The sequence below is a fragment of the Podarcis muralis genome, chromosome 5 (assembly GCF_964188315.1).
Source record: "Podarcis muralis chromosome 5, rPodMur119.hap1.1, whole genome shotgun sequence".
In the NCBI taxonomy this organism is placed as follows: Eukaryota; Metazoa; Chordata; class Lepidosauria; order Squamata; family Lacertidae; genus Podarcis; species Podarcis muralis.
In genome coordinates, this window is record NC_135659.1 from 54,175,038 (window position 1) to 54,201,632 (window position 26,595).

The following is a 26,595-nucleotide window of genomic DNA, read 5'->3' on the forward strand; positions in this document are numbered from 1 at the left end:
GCAATTGTGAGATTGAAACAACAGTGATTACATCCATGTCACAACCACACTCCTAGGATGGCTGTGAACAACTTGAATTTGTCAGCCTTAGATGATATGCTGAAGATCACAGGATCTAGATAGTGCACAGGCATTAAGAAAATCGGAATGCTGCACTCTTGGTATAGATTCTCAACATAGGAGCCAACTACTAGGGGCCGAGGTTTCTCTCCCCCCCCCCCAATAAAATATATGAGGAGCTACCCCTTCCCCCCAGTTGATGAGCATTGCCATTCAAATGGTGAGCATGTGCTGTGGCTTGTGTTGGATTAGTGGGATGGGTCTTACCTGCCCCCTCCAATATTTTATTCAAGTTGGCGCCCCTGATTCTCAAATATTATTTAAAGGTCAGAAAAAGTGAATCCACATACATCAGTGAGAGTCTCTTTCACCTGAGTAAATATTCTAGAGTACAGAATGTTAAGGAATCCTCCTGAAAAATAAATGTTTGAGGTTAGGTTGTGTAAAAAGGTTTCATTTTTAAAAGCACATTTGAGAATTGAAAAAGGTTTGCAGAAGAGTAGCTGTGTTAAATTCATAGCAGCAAAACCTTAGGAGTCCTGCATTACCTTTATTTACTGTGGAATGAGAACAGGATAGCCATAGCATCAATTAGAATGCCACCATTTTATTATTTCAATTTGCTCAATGGTCAGGACTGAACACTTACTTCTTGATTCCCCCTGCCCCCCCCCGGTCAAAAATTGAGGCACAATGACAATTGCTTGCTTAATTGAACAGCAAGCATACATACAGTATGCTTCTTCATACAGTAAATTTAATGTTTGGCAGACACCCTGGACAGCACAGGGTTTTATTATAGGCTTGTATGTAATGCAACCTGAAACCCACATGTGAGCCTCCTTCTCTTGAATCGCTATTTAAGCCTTGGACTTTACACCTCCAGCATATTTCCTTATGTGATAGAACAGAGTCCTCCTTCTCTGCTCTACTTATGGCTGGCTCAGCATTCCTCCTATATTTAGGGAACTTGGGCCATGAAATTAATGCTTGGCTTTAAAAATAGGATATTTTAACATTTTTTAAATGGTGGCTTGTCATTTTGAAATGTTCTTTGCAAAGACGAGCCAATTTTACTGAACAGAAGTGGTATAATATGCCTTGTTCTGGAAGGTATGCCTATCTTACCAGAGGGTCCTATACTACAAGGAAGATCTGGATTCATTATCTGGATTCAGCTATGCGCTTGAAGATGTTGGTTTGATTTCAAGACAGTGTTATTAGCAGAAAGGGGGGTGGGTTTCAGAAAACGTCTTGCTGTGTAACTTCAGGGAGAGAATGGAAGGGAGTCTTTGACTGCAAACCTATACACACTTTTCAGGAGCAAGTCACATTGAACTACCACATCAGGCTACAAAGCAGTAATTTTCAAACGGTCACTTGGGATCCCATTATGGATCAGTGGCAGATTGCCAACTGGGCAGGTTGCCAGCAGCAGGAGTTAGAACACGATGGCACAAGAAACTCCGGGAGGAGTTCACATTATGAGACTGAATAGATGGGTTCCACACAGAGGCAACATGCCATTTGTGAGTTCTCATGCATAGGTCAGTGTATTCTACCACATACACATGGTGAAGTGTATACACATTGGCAGCACGCTGGACTAGATGGACCTTTGGTCTGATTCAGCAGGGCTCTTCTTCCGTTCTTAACATGTAAGTCCCACTGCATTCAGCAGAGCTTACTTTTGCATGTATGTGTGCATTAAAAGGTAGTGGGTGGTGCATGAGGCACAGTACTAACAAAATAGGTATAGAACTGGTATCAGGCACCGTGGGTTTTATAACCTGGACCACTAGCACCAGTTCCCTAATCCCAGCACCATTATCATAAAAGGAAAGTGCAGGTACCAGTACCTTAGTCCAGTGTTTCCCAACCTTGGGCCTCCAGCTGTTTTTGGACTACAACTCCCATCATCCCTAGCTAGCAAGACCAGTGGTCAGGGATGATGGGAATTGTAGTTCAAAAACAGCTGGAGGCTCAAGGTTGGGAAACACTGTCTTAGTCTTCCAAGAAGCTTCATCTGGGGATTTTTTTTTTAAAATGTTGAGTCAGGTGACCCACAGGCTCCAATGACATCCCTTTCACCCATATTTAACTTGATGGACCTCTCCTTTTTGAGCAAGCTGTTGTGAATATTTTATCTAGAGTCTCTTTGCTTAGTTCTAGAGCACTGCTGCAAAATGTAAGGCCATTGTGGGTCCAAAGTGGGGGATCCCACAGCATCCTCCTTATACTATTCGTGAATTACTGAACTGTTATCCAGGCAAAAAAGCAACTTCCTTAGCAGGGGGAAGGGGCTGGCGTAACAATGGCTGTGTTACCACATGCCTCAACAACAGCAGCCCGCCTGCCAAGGTATGTGGAATTGGTAGAAGGTGAAGGGAAAGGACTCTTGGCCGGTTAAGTCCAGTCAAATGTGACTACGGGGTTGCAGCGCTCATCTCGCTTTCAGGCCAAAGGAGCCGGTGTTTGTCCACAGACAACTTTCCGGGTCATGTGGCCAGCATGACTAAACCACTTTGGGCTCAATGGAACACCATGAAGGAAACCAGAGCGCATGGAAACAGTGTTTACCTTCCCGCCACAGCAGTACCTTTTTATCTACTTGCACTGGCGTGCTTTTGAACTGTTAGGTTAGCAGGAGCTGAGACAGAGCAATGGGAGCTCACTCCCGTCGCAGGGATTCAAACCGCCGACCTCCTAACTGGCAAGCCCAAGAGGCTCAGTGGTTTAGACTACAGCGCCACCCGCCAAGGTATGTGGTATTGACCATTTGCCATTATCAGTGGAGAAGGGGACCTGAATCAATTGAACTTTAGGTGATGCTGTTGTGGGAGCTGTTTTGGCATGTGTGGAGATTTTGTAAGGCAAAGAGTAAGGGACTTACTTGCTGGACAGTTGGGAGCAGCCGGAGCATCCTCAGGTTGGGTCAAAGGATGGATGCTGATGATTGAGTGCAGTTGTCTTGCAGATACAGGATTTAACAGCCATGGTGAGGGGCATTTTAGAGTCTCCTTCTACTCCTACTTTTGGCTTTCTCTACCATACTCTTTAAACTCTGAGTTCTTTCAGTGAACTATGCCTGTGGCCCTTGAATTCAACTTTCCCTGCTTCCCAACTGTGGATCCTTCAGCCTCACAGAGTCCTTGAATCACGATGAATTTGAGTATGCTATTACAGCTGAGCAGATATGGGAGGGGGGGGGGGACATCCAGGGCTGGAAGACTATCATAGCTCAGTGTGACACAGTACTGTACAGTATCTGAGTAAGTAGAGCACATGGATAAAGTCCCAGATTCACTCCTTGGCATCTTTAGCTTAAAATACATTAGGCAGCAAGGCTGGGAAACACCTCTGACTGGGAATCTAGAGTTTTGTTTTAATGCGATTTGTATGCTATCTTTGTTTTGTTTTTGTTTTACTTGTTGCAAGTCGCTTTGTCACTTTTCACTGTGAAAAGCGATGAAGAAATTTAAATCAAAATCATAATAAGAGTGCCTTTGTCAGCCGGATGGATGAGTTTATTTTGCCAGTTCTGGGATGGGTGAGTTTATTGATGTCCCTCAGAATAAGCTTGTTCCTTATAAGCGTTGAGTAAAAAAAACATTTTCCTCGCGCACTACAGTGGCACCTTCCGATCCACCGCTGCTGCTTCTTGTTCTTCGGCGATTTCCTGTGGCTGATACTGTAGAAGGAAGGGCGGGCTTGAGGTCCCTCCACAGACCATGGCAACCATTAGCCAACCAGGGCTCGGTACGAGTGTTTCTGAGACCAATAGCACGACGGCACCGCGAGAAGAGGATTGGCCGGAGAGCCGCAGCGCGTACGGCGTGACGTTCAACGCATGCGCGGGGCGACAGTGGCTTGTGAAACCGGGTGCTGTGCTGACAGGGCCGCAGCCATCCCCGGCCTAGCGTGGGGGCTCGAACTCGGACCTGCAACTTCCGTGCCCCGCGTGCGCTCAGTTCTTTTCTAGTGCAGCCGCCGCCGCCGCCAACATGTTTCTCACTCGCTCGGAGTACGACAGGTGAGTGCGGGTAGGATGTGAGGGAGCGCGGCCTGCGCCTAGTCAGGGGCTGAGTCACTGCGGGGCGGCCTGCCTGCTTCAGCCTTCGGGTGCCGGCTAGAGGCGCCTTCCCTCCCTCTCTCCCTCAGGCGCCCCCTCCCCCTGCGAGGGTCCATGGAGGGCGGGGATGCAGGTGTCCTTCGGAAGTCTCTGCTCCCCTCGAGAGACTGAAGCGCCTCGGGCCTGACGTCCAGCCGAAGGGCTTGAGAACAGTCGCTTAGCCCACCTCCTGCCAGAGAGGAGATCGCGGGAAGCGCCATCATCACGCTCGCTTGAAGGCAAGTGGTCTGGGAAGCGGCGTGGTCTTAAGAAGATGCCGATAAACTTGGGATGCCCACCCTTGTTCTGCTCGGCAGAAAGAAGCCCGTTGCAGTAGCAAGTTGAGGGGAAGCAACCCCGCTCTCCTATTCTGGGCTTCTTTTTTCTCCAGCCAGGTGGGAGTGGAGGACAGGCATTTATGAAGGCTAAATTGGAAAATTCCGTCCTGCAGAAGTAATGCACCGACTACATCAATAAGAGAATGAGTGTTACTGACTCTGCGCAGGTTTCCAATTATTTTCACTTGTAATGTAGGCTGATCACAACAAACCTCTTCCTGTTGCTTCCCATCCCCTCTGCCTCCAGGTCCAGTTTGTCTTAAATATGCATTCTCAGTGATGGGCAAACATGAGTTGTGAAGGGGCTTGTGTCCCTTAAGTTGTATGCTGTTTAGAAAAACATAAACAAAGTTAACCTTGTACTTCAATGCTGGCAAAATTCTCGTGTTGTGCAATGGTAGCTTTGTATTATCTGAACTGTTGCAGAGGCAAGGCCTCAGCAAGTTTCCTTAGTCATAGTGATGGAGTCTTCAAGCTTTTGCTTTCAGTTGCACCGATTTGACAAAGGTTATGAATGATTCATCATGCTTAATAAACTGAAACTAAACAACACTTCTGTACTTATACGACAGTGGGCAAAGTAACTTATGCAGAACGTCTCAAATTAATTTGTTGAATATTAGGTAACATCACACAAACTGCTAGTGAATGAACACTGCTCAGTTCCCTGTGATACTTAGGGATTTACAGTATAAGAATTTTCCTTGGGTGCACACTTTACAAAATAAATTTAGTTTTAGCTCATATTTATTTCTGACTCTTCAGACTCTCAAGTGCCAAATTCTGGCTTAAATCCCCCCCCCCCCCCGGAAAATTGGTTGCAGCTTGACAAACCTGCAAGATGAAATTGAAAGGTATTTTAGGTACTTTTGGTTTTCCTAGGTGAGGTTGGTGGCCTCTCATTTATGCAAGGTAACACAGAACATTTGTGGTTATAGAAATCACAACTCACTTTAAATGATTTATTCTGCCTTTAAAACCCACACTGGGCCTTGGTAGATTTTGCTATAGATGCACAAGCATTGTTGTAGATTATTATCTTTTGTTCGAAAACTGGAACGCTCACTTCCGGGTTTCAGTTGTTCAGGAGCTGATTTGTTTGGGAGCCAAGGCGTTCGGCTTCCAATGTACGACTGTATTTAAACACACACCTGCCCACTCACTGAAAGAAGCATACCTAGTTCTTTCTTCTTACAGGATATAGCACCATTTACTTCTGTTTGTAAACTTCCTGACACTTCCAAGAGTCTGACTCATTTTTTTCAGGTTGTGATAGTAGGAACACTTACTTTTGAGTTACCATGCATAGGATTCTGCTCTGAGTTTACTTTTTCTTTCAATTTCAGGGGTGTGAACACTTTTTCTCCAGAGGGAAGATTATTCCAGGTGGAATATGCCATTGAAGCTATAAAGGTACAATAAGCATTTGAGTCTCTTCTGTAAATACCACCTCTCAGTTTGTTGGTGTAATGTGAACAATGGGTTAAATTATACAGTGCATGGTCTCATGTCTTGAGGAGCATACCCCCCTGGATGTTTTGAGATAAGAGTGCCAGGTGCACTGGGTTACCATAGCAACACCAGTAAGCTTAAATGTATGACTTGCTGATTCATACACTCTCCCATTGGTTCAGGAAATATGCCTACATGTAGAGATGGGTATAATAGTCTCTAGCGCATTGCTTTTATTATCGCCTTCTCCATGTCAATGTCTCGTCCTGTTACATGATTTGTTTCTATCACTGTCTGACTCAGAATCAGTGAGAGTCAGGAAAAGAGGCTGTGGGTTTTACACAGCAGTTTTAGCTACCATGGTGATAGTGTTAATGGATCTCTCTGTACACATGTATCTTGACTGCAGAGACCAGAAGAATGGTATACAGTAGATAATAGTGTTTAGCTTTGTCTTATGTCTGGTGACAATAAACACTTCGTTACTTTGAATCAGTGTTAGGAACTCAGATATATAAGCTAATCATTAAATGGCACCTTAAAGCTAGGTTATGGACACCATCATTTCTATACCACTTCATATTTTAAATAAAAAATCTCAAAGTGGTTTACAACACATTAAAGCATCAAGTAAAACTATCCAGAATAAAACAAATTCAAGCTTCAAGGAAAATATTTCAGATCCTTTTCTAAGAGACATTTTGCTTTCACCATATTTATTTACCTACTTAATTTTAATAGCTGCCCCATAGCAGAAGTACTCTAGGAAGTGGTTTAGAGTGTTGGACTTGGGAGATCAGGGTTCATATCCCCACTCGGTCATGAAGCTCACTGGGTTACCTTGGGCCAGGCACAGCCTCTTAACCTACCTCACAGGGCTATTGTAGGGATTAACTGTGGGGTGTGTGTAAATCATGTAGTCCTTGGAATATAAATGTAATAAATAAGCTCTTCTGCTTACCTACCTGCTTAAGAAAGCTGGAGAGGCTAGCCAGCTGAAGATGTCAGTTGCCAACCTGGCATCCAGAGATCTCCACATGGTTGCATTTGGACCCGCACCAGTTGCAAAATGTGCCTGGCATCTGGCCAATTTCTAACACTGCTTTGAACTGTGTGAGAGAGGAGGTTTTCCCATAATCAGGGACTCTGGAAGAAGGTGTTCTGCTGAAGACTCTGCTGGGGCTCCCACATACTCTGCTGATAAATCATACTGATTGAAGTGTGGTGAACTACCAACTACTAGATGGGCAGGATATAAATAATAAATTATCATCATCATCATCATTATGACTTCCACAAGTCATCAAGAAAGTCTGGATGGGTTGAAATGGGGAATCTCAGAGCCATAGCTTCAGAGTGAGGTGTACAATTTGAGCAACTTTATCCAAAGCTTGTGCTGCATGTTCAGATCACAGAAGTTTAGATGGTACAGACTGTGAGCAGCTGTGCTTGCTTTGGTTTTGTTGTTGTGCCTAACCTGGTGTTCTTTAATTGTATTAATCTGCATAAAATTGGAATTTTTGTAAAATGTTAAACTCATTAAGACTACAATCCTATACATACTTACCTAGAAGGGAGCAGGTCTCATTTAACTGAGTGGAACTTACTTCCAAGGAGACAGGAATAGGATTGCACTGTTAAGTCAAGCAATAAAGTTGATGTCTGCATACCTTAGATGACGACTTCTGTGTACAGTACACTTAAATTAAATGGGTACTTCTTTCTATCATGCTCTGCATGCAACTAAATTTTAAGAAATCAGTAATTAATGTCCCTTCTAAGAACAAACACAATCAGACTTAATGTGAGCTTTATATGGTAACTAGCTATTTTGGATCCACTAGTCCTTGCAGTGATGGGCTGTATTGGGCGTTGGAACCAGTACAATATATTTGTGCAGGCTTATTAGAATCAGGACACAACAGTTGTGCATTCATCATTAAGTATCCCACATTTACTCTTAAATATGCTTCCATCATTAAGAAGAGAAGCATTAAAAGATTATGGTAATGACACTTAGTGGCTTTAAGAGTCCAGCAGGGACTCCCTGTGGCCAGAGCAAGTCTTAGCTTTTGCAATCCACATATCTTCAAACACTGTTCCCAGTTCATTTCTGCTCACTGCATTATCAATAATCCTTGAGTGCTTCCAACTGTGCTATTTTGCAGTTCAGACAGAGAAAATTTAACTTGTAACATCAGTAGAGAGCTTATCTTAGATAAGCCACTGTTTTCTAACTAAATGTATTTGTATAAAATATTTGCATTGCTTTGCGTAATTATAATTTTTTGCAGTAAGCTAAAGACCAGTTCACAACAATGCCCATGTTCTTTCTTTGTGTTAAGACACATTTATTCTCACTTTTTTCGTACTTTGATATCGTAATTTAACCTGTGTGCAGCTGTACTTACTTTTTGTGCCTATTATAGAGTTGTTATGATTGTTCCCTGTTTTATTTATTTGTTTTGTATAAATGAAATAAAAATTTTTTTTATCAAAGGGGAAAAGCACCTCTAGATGATTTAGGCCCCAAATACCTCCTTCCCCACAGATTGTCTTAGGTGTGGTTATCCATGGAGGGGGCGCTCTTGTTTGTTCCACCATTTTCAGAAATTAGAGGGAGGGATCTGGGAGAGAACATTCTTTGCTTCAGTCTCTAAGTTGTGGAATTCCCTCTCCATAGAGGTACACCAGGCACCTTAACCATTTATTTTCAATTGTGTGCTGAAGAAATACCCTTTTACCCTGGCCTTTGACACTTGAGATACAGTGGTACCTCAGGTTAAGAACTTAATTCATTCCAGAGGTCCGTTCTTAACCTGAAACTGTTCTTAACCTGAGACACCACTTTAGCTAATGGGGCACCCCGCTGCCGTGGCGTGATTTCTGTTCTCATCCTGAAGCAAAGTTCTTAACTCGTGGTACTATTTCTGGGTTAGCAGAGTCTGTAACTTGAAACGTCTGTAACCTGAAGCGTCTGTAACCCAAGGTACCACTGTATATGTTTTAGGACCCCCTCTAGTTGTGCTTGTAATTTGTTTTAAGTATTTTTAATGCTTCATTTTATATTGTTGTAACCCGCCCTGAAACCTTATGGTGAAGGGAAGATAATAAATTGAATAATAATACATATGTAGGTAAAACATGATTATAATTTTTTTCTAATATTATGAATCTGATTATCACCAATTATGTATGTTAAGATGTGCATCTCTTAAGTATATAGATCAGATACACCAAATATCAAAGGTGGTTGGTAGTACTAATCTTTTCCTCTTCCTTTCAATTTTTTTTTAAAAGCTTGGTTCCACAGCGATTGGAATTCAGACAGCTGAAGGGGTTTGCTTGGCTGTGGAGAAGAGGATCACCTCTCCACTTATGGAACCCAGCAGTATTGAGAAAATTGTAGAAATAGATGCTCATATAGGTAAGGGTCACAAAATCTCACTTATTTCTACAGTAAATCATGTAGTGTGTGATGCAGCATGTACGTGAATAAAACTCTTCCTCTGCGAGTCTCTTAGTGAGAAATTATCCTGTAATGCACACTACAAAGTTATGTGCAGACTTTATTTGGTGGGGAATTAATATTTAATGGTGGCAGTCACTGGTTTTCCAGGCTCCAAGCCAGCAGGACATAGTTGCAGAAGTAGGAAGCAGCAGCTGTAACTTGCTTCTGGTTGACCTCACTAGTGAAAGTGTGTCCCCAAAATTAGAACTTGGAGGGCAGGGAATTGCAATGTAAACGCTTGATCCTGAGCCAGCTTCTGTGCTGGAAGCTCACTGATTGGACCACTAATGTTAGCCTGTCCTCTACTCAAGACAGTTTCTTGCATAGGCACGCACACACCACAGTAGAAAACTAGGGTGTATTCTTAAATATATTACATTTTTATACCTTCCTTTCCTTGTATTTAATATTAATATCATCTATTCAGTATGGATTTTTCCCTAGTACACCATTAACTTTTTTACTATTCACAGACAATTGTTTGTGTTTTTAATCAACTCTGAAGATGTAACACTAGTATTTTCATATTTCTAGTAGCGCATGAAGGCAGTGTTAGAAAGTGAGGTATGAAAGCTAGGTGCTAAATGTGCCCATAGTTATGGGCACAACTATAGAATGTCTAGGCACGCTTTTTAAATAGCGAGAATACAAAGCTGAAAATTAATGAACGGAAGCTAAAATATTATGTTCATTTAATCCTTCCCCTGCCCATCCCCCCTAGCATTCTTAAGAGCAGTGCTTTTTTCTGGTGGGTATGCAGGGGTACACATACCCCTAAACATTTTGTGAATCTTTGTACTTTTGTCCATGTACTGTATTTATTTCCCCCGATTTGAACTATAAAATGGTGGTTTTCTTGAGTCAAAATGAGAGTACTCCTAAACGTGTTTTTAGAAAAAAGCACTGCTTAAGAGGGTGTATAGTTAAACTACGGAGTTCATAGGGATTTTAAGTTACTTGGGAAATTGAAACTTTTTTTTACTTCTTGCAAATTGGATCCAAAGCTGACTAAAGTTTGTGTATCTCTTTACAGGTTGTGCAATGAGCGGTTTAATAGCTGATGCAAAGACATTAATTGACAAAGCAAGAGTTGAGACACAGGTAACATTTAAATGTTGATCCGTGTTGCATCTCTCCCCTCCTCCTTTTGTTAATGTCAGTCATTTATTAGCAGAACATGGCTAAATGGAGCTGAATATAGAGCAACTTGAATCTCTGTCTTTATCTAAGGAATAAACAAAATTGAAGGCTAACTTTGAAAGGTCAGCATAGGGTTTTCTTGTTCTTCCTTTATCAATATATTATTTCCTGTTTACCCTGAATATTAAAAAAGTCTAAGATGTAACAGGGTAACCTATCATTGTGTTTTTGGAAGAACCTTATTTAATATGTAGAAAATACATACACTCTGAAACAATCCAACACTATTCTTGCCCTCTTTGTTCTAGCCAATGAGCTCCATCATTTTGCTCAGGTGGTGGTATAAATCCTTTCTAGGTAGTTAAGAAAGATTGAGGGGCCTTAATTCCCCTAACTGCATAGGAGTCACCACTCTATGCGTGACTTCTCTGTGACTCAGATGATGTTTAAATGGTCCAGCCAGAGGATGCTGTGGTTGGATCTTTATAATCTCCCAACCTGTATAGGAACTGTTTATGAAAAACAGCTCCCGGTGGCTAGAGAGACATTAAAAAGCATCCTAAGTAAGTAAGGTAAAGGTAAAGGTACCCCTGCCCGTACAGGCCAGTTGTGACCGACTCTGGGGTTGCGCGCCCATCTCACTTAAGAGGCCGGGGGCCAGCGCTGTCCGAAGACACTTCTGGGTCACGTGGCCAGTGTGACGAAGCTGCTCTGGCGAGCCTGTACCAGCGCAGCACACAGAAATGCCATTTACCTTCCCGCTATAAAGCGGTACCTATTTATCTACTTGCACTTAAGGGTGCTTTCGAACTGCTAGGTGGGCAGGAGCTGGGACCGAACGACGGGAGCTCACCCCGCCGCGGGGATTCGAACCGCTGACCATACGATCGGCAAGTCCAAGGCGCTGAGGTTTTACCCACAGCGCCACCCGCGTCCCTAAAATCATAGAATCATAGAATTTGTAGAGTTGATGTACAGTATCTCGCCTTCGTCAGATAGTTGGGCTATATGATACTTAGGTGTTCTAAGAGGAATGGCCAGCTGGTGGCCTATGAATCACATTAATTATTTCCCCAATTCCTTGTGACTCCCTAATGGCACCACAATGAAATTGGCATGTGAAACTTTTGTGTAATTCTTCCCTGGTAAGCACACTCTCACTTTGTTCTGTTCTGATTGTTACTTGGGGAACAGTGCTGCCTAGAACAAAAGTCAGTATTTTAGGACTCTAGTGCATAATGGGAGAAGATGCCCCCAGCATCCTGAAGTGTCTTCTCAGGATTGGGGTTAGGGACCATTTTAGGATTTTAGCTTCGGGGGGGGGGGGGGGGCAGCATGCTGAGCCCTTCTTAGCCAAGTTGCTTCCATAGAGTGGGGCCAATGACTAGCTTGCTCTCCAAGAAGAAAAAATTGGCCATTGCTCATTGTAGCAGTAAGATCCTTTATTTGATTTGTTGTAACTTCGCTTTCTCTGTGTGTGTGTGAAGGAAAAACTCTCATGAAAAGTTACAGAGTTCAACCTGCTCTTTTGTCTTAGAATCACTGGTTTACATACAATGAAATCATGACTGTAGAGAGTGTGACACAGGCCGTGTCCAACTTAGCATTACAGTTCGGAGAAGAAGATGCTGATCCAGGTGCTATGGTGAGTAGGTGCTTGTGCCAGTTATATTCTGCATGCACATCTTTGGCAATTGGCTTACCCAGTTACTCAGCCATTAAAGTCTTGATCCTTCTGTGATTATGTTCCAGTCAAGGCCATTTGGCGTGGCACTACTCTTTGGAGGAGTTGATGAAAAGGGACCACAGCTGTAAGTTGCCCCTTACTTCTTTCACTCTGTTTTCTTTCTATGTTGAAGTGCAGTGTGTCTACCTGTTGTGCAATAGGTAGGAAATGGGGTACCCTTCTGAAAAAAGGGGGTATCTGACGCCTTGTGAGATACCATGTCAGTAAATAAGTGGCAATACATTGGACTGATAATGCAAGATTATTCAGAATATTGCAACAGCATCCTAACCATATTATGCTAGCATCTGTCATAATCACTAAAGTTTGAATAGCGGTGAAAAGGTTGGGGTTGGAGACTATTACCCTGTAAGCTGCTTTAAAGATATTTTTTCCGTTGGTGCAAACCAGCTACAGTAGTGCAATCTAAATACGCCTGATGCAGTTCAGTAACTCCTTATGGTGCAATTGTGGTGGACAGGCAGGATAACATGATGAATTTTGTCACAGTCAAATGTTGGCTCGGGCTACCATATGCCACTGTAGGTATGCCTTATCTATAAGATCGGGGTGCAAGGGAAGTCTACTCCGTTCCTGTTCTCAGAGTTGCCTAAGTGGCACATTGTTACACAGAATGTGACACTTGCATAAATCCTGAATGTTTGAACATGTAAACATTCAGAGTGAATAGGGGAGTATGCAAACAATCTTTTCTAAAGGACTAGCAGAGCTATTGGTAATATAATATCCGTAGTCTGCTATGACATTCCTTAGGTGGGGTTGGGAGAGCATTTGTAACCAGAAACTGTATACTTCAAAGCTCCAAGCTCTTTTTAAAGCAGCAAGCCTTCCTCAGTTTTGTAGGAGAGAGAGCAGTATGAACAAGGGTTGAGAGTGTGATTAAAACAAAGGATTATGTGCACTAAAAGATAAGAGAGTTGCAATCTAAAATTGCAAAAAATGTTTATTGAAACATTTTTCTTAATTAAATATATGGAACATGCATTCAAGATCATTTGCATATGCAAAACATTTGCAAATACTGCTAGCATTAACCTGAAATCAGAATAAATCTGCAAAATAATAATTGTCTGATTATCTTTCAGTAGTCATCTCAAGCGGACATCCCAATACCTTCTGTACTGTATTTTACTGTATTAGTCAGTTTGTCTCTTGATAATCTATTAGAATTGCAAGTAATACCTTAAATACATTCTCAGAATGGTTGCACATTTGATTCTGACTAAGACTTGAGTTTTTTGCACTCTTCTCTTCCCTTTCCCACCCATTGCCTCATTCCCCATTGTTAACATTATCTTTATGCCAGTTCTTTGCCATTTTTTAAAAACAACTATTTAAAGACCATGAGTGGTTTAAAGTGCAGTCTGTACTGTCTAATGCTATAACAGATTGAATTATTGCAGGAATATAAGTACAGTTGTCTGGAGTTTGAAGTCACCTCCATGGAATATTCATCTTCTTTCTCCCATTGAGGTGTATAATGGGAGAGACTCCATAGCCTCTTTGAAAATTTTGGTCCACATAACTGCTCTATCAGTTCTTGTTCTGCCACGTCATGTTCTGTCCATCATTTAATTTAACTTATTTGGGAACATACATAGAGATCCTTCAGGCAATTCCTTAAACAGGCAATGACCTTTTAACATCTAATGAATCAAACTCCAGTCCTGTGAAAGCTCATACTCTTAATTTAGTTTGTGGTTTATTAGTTAAGTTAATAGTTGGTCTTTGTAGCTCCTTAAAGAACAACATGTCCCTGAACCAGAATATGCCATTTGCACGGTACCTCAGGTTACATACGCTTCAGGTTACAGACTCTGCTAACCCAAAAATATTACCTCGGGTTAAGAACTTTGCTTCAGCATGAGAACAGAAATTGTGCAGTGGCGGCGCAGCGGCAGCAGGAGGCCCCATTAGCTAAAGTGGCCCTTCGGGTTAAGAACAGTTTCAGGTTAAGAACGGACCTCCAGAACGAAGAAAGTTCTTAACCTGTGGTACCACTGTATATGCTCTTTGGGAGGGTTCCATGACTAGCTATTTGGAGCAGGATCAATTGCTGGAGGAGAGCCAGGAAAGGCCAGTTTCTGTGCAGAACACCACGCAATGCTCTATAAATCAAAATAATCTATCAATATTTTAACACTTTGGCTGCCATGCACACCCATGACTGGTTTGCATGTAACTCTAAACTATGTGCTTCTGTGAGTCTGAGTAAAAACTTGGGCTTCAAGATTCCCCTCTCCTCCTCCTCTATGGCCGAGAGGAGAAAAAAAACGTAGAATTAAATACCACTTTTCCTAATAGCTTTTTATGTTCAAATTAGGAAGCTTATTTTAAAGTAAATCCTGTAGTTTATTAAGCAAGCCTGCTTCATAAACCATGGTTTGACTATGGTTTGTGTTGCAGTTGACTATTATTTTTTTTTCAAGCCACAATTCCTACTTCATGCATAACAAGCCAGAAATTGGTAAATTAAATCCTTTTTTCACCCCTCCTCCTTGGCCATGTGGGAGGAAAGAGTGCTCAAGCCCCTAGGTGCTGCTCAAGCTCAGAAGCTTGTGCATGTAGTACTGAATCACAATAGGTCAAGTTTATAGACACCTCTTAATCCTCGAAGTATCATGCTTTACTGTGTCTCTTCTAGAAAAGTTCCTTGTCCCTTTAATTTTCTACTCATCCCCCATGGGCTCTTCTTGTGTAGGTTTCACATGGACCCTTCTGGGACGTTTGTACAGTGTGATGCAAGAGCAATTGGATCAGCTTCAGAAGGTGCACAAAGCTCTCTGCAAGAAGTTTACCATAAGGTAATAGGATGAGATCTGAAAAAAGCATATCTTGTTTTTTTTGCCCCATAAAACACTCTTTACTGCAGTTCCCTGATGGAAGAACAGAGGTAAAAGAGACAAGAATGACAGTTCTGCAATTGACACGTGGTCCCTAATCTTTCTATTATGAAGGTGTAGTAAAGCAGCTGGTGCCTCCTGATGTAAATGGAATACTACATTTCTCAGTTATAAAGTTATTCTTATAGTAGTAGTGGGCAAGTATGGACAAAGATTTCTATTAATACTTCTCTAACAAAGGATTATAGCTAATTCCATACCAGCTCTTCATTCTAAACCACTCTGTAGAGCAGTTATTCTATCCAGGCATTCATATACAATGTCATACCAAAAAGAACAGGAAAATTCTTGTGTGCCGTTACAAACCTCTTTTAGCTTTTGCTAAAACAAGCAGATTGTTTGCTATATGGAGGCAAACTTGGTATAGAGATTTCAAGTAGTCATGTGTGCACCAGTGCTTAACTTTCATAACTTCTCTTTACAGTCAATGACACTGAAAGAAGCAATCAAGTCATCCCTTGTCATTTTAAAACAAGTTATGGAGGAGAAACTGAATGCAACTAACATTGAGGTATGTATTTTGCTCTTTTGATAAAGGCAAGCATTTTCCACCTGTGTCTACAGTATGGGAACGACAAGGCATTATGTCCCTTAGCCAATAGCTGCTTCTTCATAGGGGATTCCATGTCTTTGTATAAGAACATAAGAAGAGCCTGCTGGATCAGGCCAGTGGCTTGTCTAGTCCAGCATCCTGTTCTCACAGTACCCAAACAGATGCCTTTGAGATGCATCTTTAAAGATCTTATACTTATAACTGCAGCTCTGATAGTTCTGACACTCTTTAGCCTTGAAGTGAGAGTTCTTGCATCTTCTTGCCCAAATAATAGCAGCCCTAATTTCTTATCATCTTGGTGCCTTTTGAGAGGCTCTTTAGCATTGGTGCTTCTCTTAATTTCTATAACTGAATTTTATAGAAGCTAGAGACCATTGCTGTGGGAATGAATGCCCTAATTAAACTTTTGTGGGATTCTGGAAATTCATTTCCTGGCAGGTTTTTTGAAAGTGAAAACAGAACTCAGAGTGTTGTTGTTGTTGTTATTATATATTTTAAGACCCTGCTTTTTCCCTTGAAGGGACCCAAGGCAACTAGTTAAAATCCTCTGTGGTGAGGACTTCTAGAAAATGTTTTATACTATCTAGGGAACATGCCTGTTTGCCATCATGCACCTTCTTTAAGAAGGAAGTTTCCTTTGCTCAGCAGTGCTTTCTTGGCATTCAAGTTTTAGATGGAATGAAAATTGTGTGACTTCCAAGGACTTTTTGTAATAAGATCTGAAGCAATGTTGAATCTCTAGTATGAGTTTTCAATACAAGTTCAGGAAGCAAGTTCTGTGTTCACTGAGGGAAAATCTTTGGGCTCAGAAGCAATGCACATTATTATGACTTGCAAGATTCAGGAAAGCCTCTGTGCATAGAGATCTATGTGTGAGGGCTTCCCTTTTAGATGCTCATGCTAAGGTGTGGATGGTGGAAGCAGGGCTGTGGTGGGGAGGGGGGAAGCTATGCAACAACAGGGGGTGGGCTCAAAGGTGCAGTACCTTTTTACACACTTTGCCCCTTTATGTGAGTAATGCGTGATGTGGGTCCTAAGTGTCTAGCATCACGAGAGGGAGAGAAAAAGTTGTTTAGCTACACTTTGCACTTCTCTTTAAATCTCTGGTGCCCTCCTTTCGTAGTCTGCCCCTGCAATTAAAAAGCACGAAATGCTTTAAAGAATGTGCTTCTGATCACATCTAACATGGAGTGGAGGCGGGGAGACCTCTGTATTTTTAAACATAGCTCTGTGGACTAGAAGGAGAATAGCTCAGTGGTAGAGCATCTGCTTTGTATGCAGAAAACCCCAGCTTGATCCTGAAATTGCCAGGTAGGGCTGGAAATGTTTCCTAGCTGAAACCCTGGAGGGCTGCTGCCAGTCAGCAGAGACGATACGGAGTTAGATGGACCAATGTTCTGAGTCGGTAATAAGGCAGCTTTTTACATTCACACCCTAACCTGCCTTCACTGAAGAAGAGAAATAGAGTTGAGTGTCATCAGCATTCTGATGACATCTTACTCTAAACTCTGGACATCACCCAGCAGTTTTCTTAAAAAAATTAAATGCTTGTGAACAGAATTGGGCCCTGAAGGACCCTATATCATGATTAAGAGGCTATCACTACCATATTCTGGAATATTCTGACCAACTAGGAGCAAAACCACCACAAAATCATTTTTTCAACTCACAGCTTGTTCAAGTGACTGAGAAGGATATCACAGTTGATAGTGTTGAAAGCTGCTGATTGTCTAGGAGTTTCAGCGGGGTCACACTCGCAGTCTCTGTTTTTCAGCATAGGTCATGTACCAGAGTGATCAAGGCAGTTTCTGTTCCAAAGCTGGGCTTCAAGCCAATTAATAATATTGGATAACAACAACAGATTGGTTTCATCCAGATGTTTTTGGAGTTCCCCCACTATCACCTGCCCTCAGGAAGGGTTGTTAGAGGGTTATTTCTGTAGTATGTAAACAGTGTACTGTACTGTACAAAAGTAAAGAAAGTCACACCTATCTACAGTCATACAATTTTATAATTCATTCTAAAAATGAGCCTAACATGTTTCTTCATAGAGTTACTGAGATAATGTGCTTCAAAGTGCTTCACATACAGTATTCATATTAGGCTGCGGTGGCATTATTGAAAAGCTGTGAGATGCATCTTCATTGGCCGTCTTCTTTGCCATCCAGCCTACCAGTATTTTGCCACTTTGGGTTGTATCTAACACTGTTGGTCTGATTCTGCAACAGACTTAAGCTTGTGCAATGGGACTTCCTCCTCCTCCTCTTTCCTGTAGCTCCCTGTGCACCACCAATATGCTGCAGAGGGTTGGGGGACCCTCTGGAGCAGATTTGAGGGACATGAAGTAGAGGTCCCATTCAGAACACAACTCCATGCAGACAGCATTGAATACAAACCTTTTGACAACATGGAAAACCATACTAAGAGCCTATCTGATTTGTTTGCACGTATATATATATTTAAAAAGAGCCAAACTCCTTGAGCCATCTCTTGACTATGCTTCAGTTCATACATTTTGAAGGGTCTGCACCGCCTTTGTGTGCTGGAGATTACTGCCATTTCCTTTACAATGGGGAGGATGGTTAGTGCGAACCGGGCCCTGGAAACACCCAGTAGCATGGAAATTCAGTTCATATGACTCTTGCCACCCCTTTTTTAAAGGGTGGAATTACAAACACTGGATTCAAGCGCTTTGGAGAAATGGGTTGCACAATAAAAGCCAGTACTATTTTTCTAGAAAAAGAGGTGCCAGAACTCACCATGAACGCCTCCCATGTTCTCTTAGAATGGCACCTGAGAGGTGCTGGAACTCAGTTCTGGCAAGTTCCAGCTGAAAAAAAGCCCTGATAAGAGCTATCGTGCTCATTTTGATAAAGGAGCAGCTGAATCCAAGCATGTTCAGTAGAGGCTTCTTGGTTTTGCCTCTGCCACAGAGAAATAAAGTACATTAGAAGTGTCACATCTCCTGTTTCCCTGAAAATAAGATAGTGTCTTATATTATTTTTTGCTCCCAAAGATGCGCTAGGTCTTATTTTCAGGGGATGTCTTATTTTTCCATGAAGAAGAATACGGTACACATTTATTGTCTAATTGTGAGTCAGCCAGACTCCGTCAGGGCAGAGTGAGCAGCAGGCGGTGGTGCAGGCTCTCTGATTTAAAGAGACCTTGCACTGCCTGAACAGCTCTGGCTGCACTGGCCAATCAGTGAGCTGCGCGGCAGAGCCCGCCGCTATGGGCTATGGTCCAGAGGAGTCAAGACACCTTATGGTAGCTTTGGGGGCCTTATATTCCGGGGAGGCCTTATGTTCGGGGGAGGCTTTATTATCGGGGAGGTCTTATTTTCGGGGGATGCCTTATATTACAGCGAGAGGCAAAACTGGAAGTAGGTCTTATTTTTGGGGGATGTCTTACTTTCAGGGAAACAGGGTAGCTGTTCAGGAATCTGATACGTGTTAGATTGGAACAGTCCATGAGCCAAAAGAGTTCAAACAGTGATCTGTCTGCTGTGTCTTGTGCTGTGTCTTCTTAATGTACATAAGCATATGTAACCTTTTCCTCCTGTCCTTGCAGCTTGCAACAGTGCAGCCTGGGAAGAAGTTCCACATGTACACAAAAGAAGAACTTGAAGATGTCATCAAAGATATTTGATGAGGGAGAGAACCTCTCCAAATGCCTCATTCCCTGATCACAGCAAACTGATTCTTCAGTTTTTTTCCAGTGCCCGTAACTTTATTTCAGCAGCAAGTATGCCTGCTCTTAAACAAAGGCTCAAAATATTTTTTACAGTTTCTGTACATATAAAAGATCTTCAGTAAGAGGAAACTAGAATAAATCATTTTGTTACTCTTATGTCAATTCTTCTATAATAAAAGTTCTGGGGTTGGGGGAATGGTTCAACTTGGTGCTGGACCAAACTGGAAATGTTGCGACAAGAGAGTGGAAGTACAATATCCCAATGAAAATTCAGGGCTTCCTTCTCTGGTGCCTGTTACTACAGTAGTGTTTCAGAATGCGACTCTTAACTTCAGTTGACTGCTTATTCAGTTCATTCTTTAAAAAAACTAAATCACCTCCCATCCTGACAACAGTGACAAACATCACTGATACAGTATGCTGTGGGGAAACATTTTAGACCCCCAAATCCCTTTTTCATATTGCAAGATAGCACCTGAGTAAGTAGCACAGTTAAAAAACTAACTTTCTGGGCATTTATACTGTTCACTACAGTTAAGATTACTGTATAGTATTTCACTTACGTGGGGCAATTTTCTGTTACCTTTCTAATCTAACATTACTGTGCTGAGCTGTCTTCCTTTTCTGGGCAGCATTCATAATCAAACTCCCAGACATGTAGCCTTCAAAATCCACTTCTGGAGCTCCATTTCTAGACATTCAAATGGCATAGCTCCCTCGTGTGGGAACACATGTTCTTAATGAGTCAACAGAATTTAGCTGCTAGTGAATTGATCTAGTCTTGCACCTTGTATCTTCCTATGGGAGAGGATATGCTTCTATCCTAGATAAGAACTGAATTGTCAGACAAATAGGCCTGCAAATTTCATTTTAAAAAGTTTTTAATAAACTATCTAGTCTGACTTGCTTTTTAGATATTTGATACTGTGGCCAACTGGCTTTATTTTCACTTTAGAACAGGAGTGCGTGGTAACTTTGTGCCATGCCCTTGTTCATTTCTTTTTGGTGTTCTAATGCATATCAGCAAGGCTAGAGTAATCTAAGCTGCTGTGAGAACAAACAATGCAATATCAAACAGGTTGGGTAAAATGGGAAATTGTAGGATTACTCATTCAGGAAAGTTAAGAATTGTCTGTCCCATTTAACAGCTTGGCAGACAATATTTGCCTAGCAGTCATTGGTACTTACAAAAATATTTTGCCAGAAATGAGAGCTGTAATTGCATCCTGAGCACAGTTTAGATTAACACAGAAATGATTGTGTGTGCCCTTAGTGGCTATACTTTGGCTGAGCAGAAGTTCATGGTCTTAATGAGCAATAAGCAGAAAAAGGACAGGCCTATGCTGGGCTAGGTAATGACCTGCATAGCAGGTGGCTAGTCTGTGCTTTCTGCTTATCTATAAGAATGGATACATCACAGGATAAGCTTGAATGGGTGCATTTTGAAGCCTATTTGGAATATAGAACTTGTTTTTCATCTAGCATTTGCTCTGTGCAAAAAGGAAAACCTTCCCTGGCACTAAAGACAAAGGCTTTTTATATTCTGCTTTAGGCGCTGTTGCTGGTACCAGAGACCATGTGATCATACCATGATTTCTCTCAAATCAAAAAGCAAGACTTTGTTCTCATCGGTCTTTCTATGACCGGAAGTGATTCAATTTTTGCCTACTACAGTCAGATCTTGAAAAGTGTGTCTCCTTAGCCCATGAGAGACTCTGAAAGTAAATAATCTGTAATGTAGCTGTAGGTATGCCTGCCTGCACATTTCAAATGCAAACGAACATGGGCAAATAAGGTATGAGGAGGCTCACTAATTTTTGAAACAATTATTTTGTCCTTGGTCCAAGGTCAAATACTGGACTCTTTAACTGATCTAAACCACATTTTTTATGTGTACAAGATGCTGAACTTTTCCATGGTGCTTTATTTCCTCATTTTCCTGGGTCAGTTATTGGTTGCCTACAGGATAACATGTACTACTTCCATATCTGCAGGATCTGTTTCACTATATGCTGCAATACACATGGAACATGCTATTTTCTTGAGGGTTTATTGCACCTGCTTTCTGTTTTGACAATTTTTAGATACATCATATTAGGTGTCCATAGCTGATGCTGACCAAACCAAAACACCTGTGTCAAATTGTGTTTTCTATAGTGTATAGTTTGATTTGGTTGCTTGTACAGATGCATTTGTTCTGTAGCCATAGGTTAAAGCAAATACATCAGTTCAGTTAGCGACATTATTGGATCATCAGCTGGTTTTTGCATCAGCTGTTGTCGAGAGGTACCAAAATACTTTGGATGTATTGAATATTATTAGAATATATACATATCCAATTTTTGTGCCCTTGTGCATCCACCATAAGTATTACAGGGTAACGTTGCCAAAATTGCACACTTTTAGTCTTTATGACCTTAGATGCTAAGGATCTGTGTTTCAAAGTGACTATCCTACAAAATATAAAGTATGAAAAGTGGCCATTCTAAATAGTGATCTGTGGATACAACCGGTCAACCCCAACTTTAAACTCTGTGGCTCACAATATATAGTAACTGGGATGCTCCATGTCTGGGTGCAACCAAGCAGTCTCTGAACTGAAATTTCATGCATTGTCATCTTTAGAAGGTTGACAGGTATTTTCAAAGATAATTGTAATCTTTGTTCTTCATTCTTTTTCAGTCTTGTTTTTCTGGTGATACTGTTACAGGAACATTTTAAAATCCTCATTTTAAAAAAGCCATTTACTGATTTCCTAACAGTTCTGGAATATTATTATTATTACTGCTGCTGCTACATAGGTGGTATCTAGCTAAACAGTTCTGCTAGAGCAAGCACTTTTGGCTTCCTTCTCCCTCCGTGGCCCCTAAATCTGTTCTAGGAGGTTGGGGGTGGACCCACAAGAGAAGTGCTAGTGGAACTGTTTAGTAGGATATTGCCCTATGTAATTAATATTTCCTTTGCAACTCAAGGTTCTCCAATATGACTTTACTTAATGCAATAGAGTACAGTGGCATTGCAACTGTAGTTTTCCCTACCCCCCCCCCCCCCGAAGACTGCTTCCAGTGAGCTGTTGAGTAAAGGCAGTTTGTTCCTGGTTGTGTGCTTCTTTCTCCATCCACCTCCCCACCCTAGGACTCCAGATGCAGCAGCTGTACTTACCTGGTACATTATATAATTGTGTATTTCTTTTCTGGGGCAAGTGATCAAAATCCTCAGAAGATTACCATCCTATAGCGTGGCCACTTGCAACCCTGATAGGCTTGAAGATTTGGTGGCAAAGTTCTGAATTGTCCAAATTATTTGTCTCTAGCATTGACATTCAGAATATACAACTGTTTTCTTTGGTTAATTTCCACTCTTTTTTTGTCCATAATGCTTTGTAATACTTTGTGTGAAATAACTATACACTATTTCAGCAACTTGTGGTTCTTGCATGTAGGTTTCAACTCTTCCCCCTCTCCCATGAATTCATGTTGCAATGCTTCTGTTATGTGATGGTTTCCTGTTCATACTTTGAAGCCTTTACTTTCTAGCTATATTATGACACTTGTTAACCCATTGCTTGCTAGGAGGGCTGCAGTGTTCCTGGGTCTTCAGTTGTGTAGAAAAAGGAGGGTCAAAGTAGAGTCTGTAGATTCTTCATCTGGCTATCCAACTACTTAGCAGCACTCTACTTCCATTCCTGCAAAAAAGACTAGACTTAGTAGATGAAGGTTCAATGAAGGCATCTCATGGAGTCTGTGCCTTGGTTTCCTGTGTGACTTGGATTAAGGATACCTTACTGTCCAGCCCATTAAAAATACAGTATTCGGTAATGCAAGGATTTATCATTTCTGATAACTATCATTAAGTGCTCCGTTTCTAACATCTTCGTTTGTATGTAACCTTAAAACTTCATTTTCCTTTAGTTTTAATTATATATGGTGATACATGATCCAGCCAAAATAAGCTCTGTTCAGTTTGAAGGAAGAGTTAATTAAGTACGTACTTTTCCATTGTTATCAATGGAGGTGGAATGTACTTAACTGTGTTTAACTGAGTGAGGTGTGTTGGCAGTTTACCAATACCATTGTCCTAAAGATCAGGCTTTAGTTAGGTGGAGTCACTACTTACGCTACATTTTGTACTTGGTTGCAGAAAATACATATATACTGCATCGTCTGTGAAGGGCATCTGTGTCATGAACCATTGCTTTTCTTTAAAGTAACTTTGTGATGGCTATTTTGATGTATTTGCATTTTTGTTAGTAGGACACATTATACCTTCCTCTTCATAAGAAAAAAGCCTTCAGCACTGTGAGAGCAGTATAAGGAACATCATGTGCCTGTTTGTGTTGCTCGTTAGCAAAATGCCATAATTGCCGGCTCTATGGCAATGAGGAGTGAAGAGAGAATAAATATTTAATGTATCCTTTGCTCTGTTCCAATACTAGGGCTTCACACATTTAGTCAAGCCATTTCTATCATTGAAAAAAGGAAAATGAGGGAGAAAAGGTGTTCAAAATGTTCTGTGTGTGCTTTTTTGTCTCTGGGATTATGCTTTAACTATACTGCTGAGACAATGAAGTAAAGCAAGCATCATGGAGGAATAAAGAACTTGGATCCTGGATGCACCAAGATAGGATATACTAACTCTCAGAGCAGCAACCCATGTTAACCTACTGTGGAAAAAAGTATACTCTAAAATGCTTGGGGCACTCTAAAAACTCTAAAGACACACTGTAAAAGCACAATCTATCCACTGGGAGTCAATGGGATTTGTTGTTTAGTCGTTTAGTCGTGTCCGACTCTTCGTGACCCCATGGACCAGAGCACGCCAGGCACTCCTGTCTTCCACCGCCTCCCGCAGTTTGGTCAGGCTCATGTTTGTAGCTTCGAGAACAATGGGATTTACTCCTCAGTAAATGGGTGTAGGTTTTAAGCCCATGTCTTGCAGTACTGTACATTTTAGGCATATTGGGAAGGATCTAAATACCATTTCTCTTGGTATGCTTTTGTTTTTCTTTGGAATATTCTTTTAGACTCAAAAGGGTGGAAGAGAAAGTCATTCAAAAATGACAAAATCTAAGTGACAGACCTGACCTTTTCTTTTTCTGTAATTTGACCCTTGCTTTTTCGCTTGCTGTTTTCACTTGAGTCTTCACCAGAAACCAAACGAGGACCCTGTGCTCGTTCAAAGCACATCTGAAAGAGAATGGCCATAAAAATTGCCTGACTCAGAGATACAAACTGATAAGGCAGTAGGACTTTGTGCATATCTTTTAGGAAGGCCAGCAGGTGTCTAGAAGGCGAGGTGATTTAACTGCAGGAGGATTTCAAATCCAGAATGGCTCACAGCCTTGCCCCCCAATGAATCCTTCCCCAAGGGACTAGTTGCTTGCCCATATAAGTGGGAAAATGTAACAAATGCCAGTATGTGAAAATTAGGGGGGGGGGGGAACTCTCCCTATCTTGGTCTTAATCTCCATCCCAAACGCTCCGAGCTACTCCAAGAATCCCTAGGACGAAAGCAGCATCGAATTTCCGCCAATTAAAAAAAAAGCCTTAGTGCTACCCTCTTCTAACCAATCGGAGCACAGCAGCGAGGAGGCTAAGATTACTCCTAGGAGCTGTAAGGGGAAACGCTGGTAGGCAGCTAGCCAATGGGCAAGGTGCTCTCCAAAGTGGGGTGATGCTGCCCAGCTAGAGAATTAGGAGGAGGAGGCTGGTGTTAGGAGGTAGCCAATGGCCACAGGGGGGTGGGGGCAGGGTTGGCTGCTGCGCCGCAATTGGCAGCTCTGTAAACCACTTAGAAAATAGAGGCTGGGGTCGCTGCGCGAATGGCAGAGGAGCTGTCAGAAGAGGCTGTCTGCTGTCTGAAAGGGAGATAAGAGTGCCACCTCCCGCAGCCAATGGCTTCGGCATACCTGAGCGGCGCAGCCCAATCGAGACTTTGGTGGGCGGGGCGGCGGGGGTGAGCCGCCTCCGTGCTCTGAGGAGAGACTTCTGTGGTGGAGGTTGTTGTCGGCGGCGGCAGAGATGGAGCCGTCGGGCTGGATGCGCGCCGGGATCCTCCTGCTGTTGGCGGCCCCGCTCTACGGCCGCGAGCTTCGCTTCGGAGCGGGAGCGCCGCCGCGGGTCCGGCGGGCCGAATCCGAGGGAGTGTGCGGCCCGCGAGACGGCGGCTTTGATTTGGAGGTGCTGGGCAACAGCACCCACCAGGTGAGAAGAGGGGGGGGAGCGGCGAAGGAGGCGAAGGCGGACGCGGCTGGGGGGGGGGTCGCTCTGGCCAGTGAGGGGGGAGGCAGGTGAGGGACGCGGGCTGGAGCTTGACGCAGGTGCGGGGAGGGAGACGCACCTGAGGCAGCGTCAGCCTTGGCCTCGTCTCGGCGCCCCAGAACTCTCACAGTCGGCGCCTCTGAACATGTGCAGAGTACGTTTCGCTGACAGCCTCGTAAGATACGGCAGCAGCAGGCAGCAGTTTTTCAGGGTGGGACTGGGCTCCCAGGCCGGTTAACAACGTTGCTCAAAAGGAGAGTTGAGCCCAACCACCTCTCTCTGAGGAAGCAGGCAGCATTAAGAAGCTGGAGTGTGCTTGTTTGTGTTGGAGTGGTGTGATGCAGCTCATATGTGGAGAGGAGCAGAGAGAGAGCCACACCTGTAGAAGTGAGAGTGCAGAATGGCCAGGTAGTTGTGTAAGGGCGAGAGGGACTGGTGCATAGGTATAGTGAAGCAGGACAGATGGAGAAAGGATGCAAAAGGAATGGGTGGACTCTCCACTTTCCCCAAATCAAATGAGCACCCTCAGGACTGCTTTGAGGCTTTAAAATGTGGCAGAAGCTGATCAATGGCCTCCTCTGCCTCATTTAGTTTGGTCCTGAGAGCATTTCCCCTCACATTTGTGGGACCTTCATAGCTGAGAATCGTTGACATTCACAGACTAAAGGCTAGTTTACAACACTGCACACAGCCACTGCGTTTTGTGTTAAATGCTGTGTTCAGTATACGGGGCTGACATTCATGTGACCAGCTGCAGTTGCATGGCAGGAAGTTTCTAGAGTTTGACACCAACCCATTTCCCCAAAGCTCACTGCTATACACGTGAA

The 26,595-nt window shown here is 42.5% G+C and overlaps 2 protein-coding genes across 3 annotated transcripts in view; both read left to right on the plus strand.

The window, feature by feature from the left end:
* Nucleotides 1–3,909: 3,909 nt before the first annotated feature.
* Nucleotides 3,910–19,664, plus strand: PSMA5 (proteasome 20S subunit alpha 5). The gene is made up of 9 exons (XM_028733888.2): nt 3,910–4,093; nt 5,856–5,922; nt 9,262–9,388; nt 10,506–10,573; nt 12,150–12,257; nt 12,365–12,423; nt 15,061–15,163; nt 15,687–15,773; nt 19,386–19,664. Exons 1-9 carry the CDS (start codon nt 4,065–4,067, stop codon nt 19,461–19,463), a joined length of 726 nt encoding a protein of 241 aa, XP_028589721.1. The 5' UTR covers nt 3,910–4,064; the 3' UTR covers nt 19,464–19,664.
* A 5,799-nt stretch (nt 19,665–25,463) lies between these two features.
* Nucleotides 25,464–26,595, plus strand: part of SORT1 (sortilin 1) — a 50,770-nt gene continuing 49,638 nt past the window's right edge. The window contains exon 1 of one of the 2 annotated variants that reach the window (XM_028733887.2): nt 25,464–25,711. In XM_028733887.2, the coding sequence (XP_028589720.2) occupies nt 25,529–25,711 (183 nt within the window). In that variant the 5' untranslated portion in view covers nt 25,464–25,528. The remainder of the gene's footprint in view (nt 25,712–26,595) is intronic. The other variant, XM_028733885.2, reaches the window with a different exon arrangement.